Raw genomic sequence first — 7,597 nt, forward strand, 5'->3', positions numbered from 1 at the left:
TGGGGAAGAGCAGTGTGGTTTCAGAAGTGGTAGAGGATGTGTGGATCAGGTGTTTGCTTTGAAGAATGTATATGAGAAATACTTAGAAAAGCAAATGGATTTGTATGTAGCATTTATGGATCTGGAGAAGGCATATGATAGAGTTGATAGAGATGCTCTGTGGAAGGTATTAAGAATATATGGTGTGGGAGGCAAGTTGTTAGAAGCAGTGAAAAGTTTTATCGAGGATGTAAAGCATGTGTACGTGTAGGAAGAGAGGAAAGTGATTGGTTCTCAGTGAATGTAGGTTTGCGGCAGGGGTGTGTGATGTCTCCATGGTTGTTTAATTTGTTTATGGATGGGGTTGTTAGGGAGGTGAATGCAAGAGTTTTGGAAAGAGGGGCAAGTATGAAGTCTGTAGTGGATGAGAGAGCTTGGGAAGTGAGTCAGTTGTTGTTCGCTGATGATACAGCGCTGGTGGCTGATTCATGTGAGAAACTGCAGAAGCTGGTGACTGAGTTTAGTAAAGTGTGTGAAAGAAGAAAGTTAAGAGCAAATGTGAATAAGAGCAAGGTAATTAGGTACAGTAGGGTTGAGGGTCAAGTCAATTGGGAGGTAAGTTTGAATGGAGAAAAACTGGAGGAAGTAAAGTGTTTTAGATATCTGGGAGTGGATCTGGCAGCGGATGGAACCATGGAAGCGGAAGTGGATCATAGGGTGGGGGAGGGGGCGAAAATCCTAGGAGCCTTGAAGAATGTGTGGAAGTCGAGAACATTATCTCGGAAAGCAAAAATGGGTATGTTTGAAGGAATAGTGGTTCCAACAATGTTGTATGGTTGCGAGGCGGGGGCTATGGATAGAGTTGTGCCCAGGAGGATGGATGTGCTGGAAATGAGATGTTTGAGGACAATTTGTGGTGTGAGGTGGTTTGATCGAGTAAGTAACGTAAGGGTAAGAGAGATGTGTGGAAATAAAAAGAGTGTGGTTGAGAGAGCAGAAGAGGGTGTTTTGAAATGGTTTGGGCACATGGAGAGAATGAGTGAGGAAAGATTGACCAAGAGGATATATGTGTCGGAGGTGGAGGGAACGAGGAGAAGTGGGAGACCAAATTGGAGGTGGAAAGATGGAGTGAAAAAGATTTTGTGTGATCGGGGCCTGAACATGCAGGAGGGTGAAAGGAGGGCAAGGAATAGAGTGAATTGGATCGATGCGGTATACCGGGGTTGACGTGCTGTCAGTGGATTGAATCAGGGCATGTGAAGCGTCTGGGGTAAACCATGGGAAGCTGTGTAGGTATGTATATTTGTGTGTGTGGACGTATGTATATACATGTGTATGGGGGTGGGTTGGGCCATTTCTTTCGTCTGTTTCCTTGCGCTACCTCGCAAACACGGGAGACAGCGACAAAGCAAAAAAAAAAAAAAAGATATAGATATATATATATATATATATATATATATATATATATATATATATATATATATATATATATATATATATATATATATATATATTTATTTTATTTTTTATTATACTTTGTCGCCTTCGTTGACTTTGGATGCGATAATCCTTGATTGATAATTACTCCCAGCATAAGTTGACGCCATACGCCGTACTTCGGTCAGCCAGACTACAGACTGAACGAACTTAACAAGCGGCTACAGCAGAGATCTGAGGAGTCGGACAACCTGTGGTGGGATGCCTTTGCTACAGAGTTCTTTGAGGACGATGCCACTCTTACCCTCACCTTCTGCCTTGAGGATGGGCCCAAAAGATATACAATTGGAAGGACCCTTATGCCACGGTACTTCAGAAGTATCTTTGAAGGTGGAGTTACGGAGCTCTACTATTCTCTGAAGCATCCTAAAGAGTCATTCCACAACACATCCATCACCCTAGACTGTGACCAGTGCACGATGGTTACTCACCATGGGAAACCAATGTACACAAAGGAGGACAACAACACAGTGGTGATGACGGAACAAGAGTAGAAGGCTCTTGGTGACCCTGGAGAGGATGTGGACATCTGAAGTCACGTGAGGTCACTCTTCAACCACCACACTGACGCCTCACACCAACACGGAGTCACACGTCAGTACACCGTTGCCAACGGAACTACCTTGGCCCACCAGTGATGCTACTACGTTTGTGAATCAAGAACCATTGCAACACAAACCTCGCCAGGTGGTAGAGTGTCCCGCAGTGTATCGAGACAGACTTCCCCAGAACTTTTTTTTTAAAGGGGAAGTAAATGTTTATAGTTGTGTTACTGGAGTGATAGTTTTCATACATGGTGATTTGACAAGAAAATAGTGAAATTGAAAAAATGTAGCTTAGACATTGAAGCTTATTGATACAGTGGTTAAATTGATGAGAACTACTATTGACGTTTGTGTAAATAAATTAAACATTTCCTTATTCCATAGCCAGAGGTTGAACCATTATGTGACATTCATTTTTTGTCATTTCATTTCAAGCTAGAAATTTTCAGTTTTCTAAATTGTTTCTTACATTTTTTCACATGTATATATATGTATGTGTGTGTGTGTGTGTATGTGTGCGTGTGTGTGTGTATGTGTGTGTATGTGTATATATTTTTTTTTTTTTTTTTTTGCTTTGTCGCTGTCTCCCGCGTTTGCGAGGCAGCGCAAGGAAACAGACGAAAGAAATGGCCCAACCCACCCCCATACACATGCCTTGATTCAATCCACTGACAGCACGTCAACCCCGGTATACCACATCGCTCCAATTCACTCTATTCTTTGCCCGCCTTTCACCATCCTGCATGTTCAGGCCCCGATCACACAAAATCTTTTTCACTCCATCTTTCCACCTCCAATTTGGTCTCCCTCTTCTCCTCGTTCCCTCCACCTCCGACACATATATCCTCTTGGTCAATCTTTCCTCACTCATTCTCTCCATGTGACCAAACCATTTCAAAACACCCTCTTCTGCTCTCTCAACCACGCTCTTTTTATTTCCACATATCTCTCTTACCCTTACGTTACTTACTCGATCAAACCACCTCACACCACACATTGTCCTCAAACATCTCATTTCCAGCACATCCATCCTCCTGCGCACAACTCTATCCATAGTCCACGCCTCGCAACCATACAACATTGTTGGAACCACTATTCCTTCAAACATACCCATTTTTGCTTTCCGAGATAATGTTCTCGACTTCCACACATTCTTCAAGGCTCCCAGAATTTTCGCCCCCTCCCCCACCCTATGATCCACTTCCGCTTCCACGGTTCCATCCGCTGCCGGATCCACTCCCAGATAACTAAAACACTTCACTTCCTCCAGTTTTTCTCCATTCAAACTCACCTCCCAATTGAATTGACCCTCAACCCTACTGTACCTAATAACCTTGCTCTTATTCACATTTTCATTTTCATGTGTATATATATATGTATATTATCCCTGGGGATAGGGGTGAAAGAATACTTCCCACGCATTCCTCGCGTGTCGTAGAAAGCGACTAGAGGGGGACGGGAGCGGGGGGCCAGAAATCCTCCCCTCCTTGTATTTTTTTTAACTTTCTAAAATGGAAAACAGAAGAAGGAGTCACGCGGGGAGTGCTCATCCTCCTCGAAGGCTCGAAGGCTCAGAGTGGGGTGCCTAAATGTGTGTGGATGTAACCAAGATGTGAAAAAAGGAGAGATAGGTAGTATGTTTGAGGAAAGGAACCTGGATGTTTTGGCTCTGAGTGAAACGAAGCTCAAGGGTAAAGGGGAAGAGTGGTTTGGGAATGTCTGGGGAGTAAAGTCAGGGGTTAGTGAGAGGACAAGAGCAAGGGAAGGAGTAGCAGTACTCCTGAAACAGGAGCTGTGGAAGTATGTGATAGAATGTAAGAAAGTAAATTCTTGATTAATATGGGTAAAACTGAAAGTTGATGCAGAGAGATGGGTGATTATTGGTGCATATGCACCTGGGCATGAGAAGAATGATCATGAGAGGCAAGTGTTTTGGGAGCAGCTGAATGAGTGTGTTAGTGGTTTTGATGCACGAGACCGGGTTATAGTGTTGGGTGATTTGAATGCAAAGGTGAGTAATGTGGCAGTTGAGGGAATAATTGGTATACATGGGGTGTTCAGTGTTGTAAATGGAAATGGTGAAGAGCTTGTAGATTTATGTGCTGAAAAAGGACTGATGATTGGGAATACCTGGTTTAAAAAGCGAGATATACATAAGTATACTTATGTAAGTAGGAGAGATGGCCAGAGAGCGTTATTGGATTACGTGTTAATTGACAGGCGCGCGAAAGAGAGACTTTTGGATGTTAATGTGCTGAGAGGTGCAACTGGAGGGATGTCTGATCATTATCTTGTGGAGGCTAAGGTGAAGATTTGTATGGGTTTTCAGAAAAGAAGAGTGAATGTTGGGGTGAAGAGGGTGGTGAGAGTAAGTGAGCTTGGGAAGGAGACTTGTGTGAGGAAGTACCAGGAGAGACTGAGTACAGAATGGAAAAAGGTGAGAACAATGGAAGTAAGGGGAGTGGGGGAGGAATGGGATGTATTTAGGGAATCAGTGATGGATTGCGCAAAAGATGCTTGTGGCATGAGAAGAGTGGGAGGTGGGTTGATTAGAAAGGGTAGTGAGTGGTGGGATGAAGAAGTAAGATTATTAGTGAAAGAGAAGAGAGAGGCATTTGGACGATTTTTGCAGGGAAAAAATGCAATTGAGTGGGAGATGTATAAAAGAAAGAGACAGGAGGTCAAGAGAAAGGTGCAAGAGGTGAAAGAGAGGGCAAATGAGAGTTGAGGTGAGAGAGTATCATTAAATTTTAGGGAGAATGAAAAAGATGTTCTGGAAGGAGGTAAATAAAGTGCGTAAGACAAGGGAGCAAATGGGAACTTCAGTGAAGGGCGCAAATGGGGAGGTGATAACAAGTAGTGGTGATGTGAGAAGGAGATGGAGTGAGTATTTTGAAGGTTTGTTGAATGTGTTTGATGATAGAGTGGCAGATATAGGGTGTTTTGGTCGAGGTGGTGTGCAAAGTGAGAGGGTTAGGGAAAATGATTTGGTAAACAGAGAAAAGGTAGTAAAAGCTTTGCGGAAGATGAAAGCCGGCAAGGCAGCAGGTTTGGATGGTATTGCAGTGGAATTTATTAAAAAAGGGGGTGACTGTATTATTGACTGGTTGGTAAGGTTATTTAATGTATGTATGACTCATGGTGAGGTGGCTGAGGACTGGCGGAATGCGTGCATAGTGCCATTGTACAAAGGCAAAGGGGATGAGAGTGCGTGCTCAAATTACAGAGGTATAAGTTTGTTGAGTATTCCCAGTAAATTATATGGGAGGGTAATGATTGAGAGGGTGAAGGCATGTACAGAGCATCAGATTGGGGAAGAGCAGTGTGGTTTCAGAAGTGGTAGAGGATGTGTGGATCAGGTGTTTGCTTTGAAGAATGTATATGAGAAATACTTAGAAAAGCAAATGGATTTGTATGTAGCATTTATGGATCTGGAGAAGGCATATGATAGAGTTGATAGAGATGCTCTGTGGAAGGTATTAAGAATATATGGTGTGGGAGGCAAGTTGTTAGAAGCAGTGAAAAGTTTTATCGAGGATGTAAAGCATGTGTACGTGTAGGAAGAGAGGAAAGTGATTGGTTCTCAGTGAATGTAGGTTTGCGGCAGGGGTGTGTGATGTCTCCATGGTTGTTTAATTTGTTTATGGATGGGGTTGTTAGGGAGGTGAATGCAAGAGTTTTGGAAAGAGGGGCAAGTATGAAGTCTGTAGTGGATGAGAGAGCTTGGGAAGTGAGTCAGTTGTTGTTCGCTGATGATACAGCGCTGGTGGCTGATTCATGTGAGAAACTGCAGAAGCTGGTGACTGAGTTTAGTAAAGTGTGTGAAAGAAGAAAGTTAAGAGCAAATGTGAATAAGAGCAAGGTAATTAGGTACAGTAGGGTTGAGGGTCAAGTCAATTGGGAGGTAAGTTTGAATGGAGAAAAACTGGAGGAAGTAAAGTGTTTTAGATATCTGGGAGTGGATCTGGCAGCGGATGGAACCATGGAAGCGGAAGTGGATCATAGGGTGGGGGAGGGGGCGAAAATCCTAGGAGCCTTGAAGAATGTGTGGAAGTCGAGAACATTATCTCGGAAAGCAAAAATGGGTATGTTTGAAGGAATAGTGGTTCCAACAATGTTGTATGGTTGCGAGGCGGGGGCTATGGATAGAGTTGTGCCCAGGAGGATGGATGTGCTGGAAATGAGATGTTTGAGGACAATTTGTGGTGTGAGGTGGTTTGATCGAGTAAGTAACGTAAGGGTAAGAGAGATGTGTGGAAATAAAAAGAGTGTGGTTGAGAGAGCAGAAGAGGGTGTTTTGAAATGGTTTGGGCACATGGAGAGAATGAGTGAGGAAAGATTGACCAAGAGGATATATGTGTCGGAGGTGGAGGGAACGAGGAGAAGTGGGAGACCAAATTGGAGGTGGAAAGATGGAGTGAAAAAGATTTTGTGTGATCGGGGCCTGAACATGCAGGAGGGTGAAAGGAGGGCAAGGAATAGAGTGAATTGGATCGATGCGGTATACCGGGGTTGACGTGCTGTCAGTGGATTGAATCAGGGCATGTGAAGCGTCTGGGGTAAACCATGGGAAGCTGTGTAGGTATGTATATTTGTGTGTGTGGACGTATGTATATACATGTGTATGGGGGTGGGTTGGGCCATTTCTTTCGTCTGTTTCCTTGCGCTACCTCGCAAACACGGGAGACAGCGACAAAGCAAAAAAAAAAAAAAAAGATATAGATATATATATATATATATATATATATATATATATATATATATATATATATATATATATATATATATATATATATATATATATTTATTTTATTTTTTATTATACTTTGTCGCCTTTGTTGACTTTGGATGCGATAATCCTTGATTGATAATTACTCCCAGCATAAGTTGACGCCATACGCCGTACTTCGGTCAGCCAGACTACAGACTGAACGAACTTAACAAGCGGCTACAGCAGAGATCTGAGGAGTCGGACAACCTGTGGTGGGATGCCTTTGCTACAGAGTTCTTTGAGGACGATGCCACTCTTACCCTCACCTTCTGCCTTGAGGATGGGCCCAAAAGATATACATTTGGAAGGACCCTTATGCCACGGTACTTCAGAAGTATCTTTGAAGGTGGAGTTACGGAGCTCTACTATTCTCTGAAGCATCCTAAAGAGTCATTCCACAACACATCCATCACCCTAGACTGTGACCAGTGCACGATGGTTACTCACCATGGGAAACCAATGTACACAAAGGAGGACAACAACACAGTGGTGATGACGGAACAAGAGTAGAAGGCTCTTGGTGACCCTGGAGAGGATGTGGACATCTGAAGTCACGTGAGGTCACTCTTCAACCACCACACTGACGCCTCACACCAACACGGAGTCACACGTCAGTACACCGTTGCCAACGGAACTACCTTGGCCCACCAGTGATGCTACTACGTTTGTGAATCAAGAACCATTGCAACACAAACCTCGCCAGGTGGTAGAGTGTCCCGCAGTGTATCGAGACAGACTTCCCCAGAACTTTTTTTTTAAAGGGGAAGTAAATGTTTATAGTTGTGTTACTGGAGTGATAGTTTTC

The 7,597-nt window shown here is 43.4% G+C and overlaps 1 protein-coding gene across 1 annotated transcript; it reads left to right on the top strand.

The window, feature by feature from the left end:
• The first annotated feature begins 1,895 nt into the window (after positions 1–1,895).
• On the top strand, positions 1,896–7,302 carry LOC139765662 (LIM domain-binding protein 2-like). Its single transcript, XM_071693773.1, has 2 exons — positions 1,896–1,949; positions 6,937–7,302. Exons 1-2 carry the CDS (start codon positions 1,896–1,898, stop codon positions 7,300–7,302), a joined length of 420 nt encoding a protein of 139 aa, XP_071549874.1.
• The last annotated feature ends 295 nt before the right edge of the window (positions 7,303–7,597 follow it).

This window comes from Panulirus ornatus, chromosome 1 (assembly GCF_036320965.1).
Source record: "Panulirus ornatus isolate Po-2019 chromosome 1, ASM3632096v1, whole genome shotgun sequence".
Classification (NCBI taxonomy): Eukaryota; Metazoa; Arthropoda; class Malacostraca; order Decapoda; family Palinuridae; genus Panulirus; species Panulirus ornatus.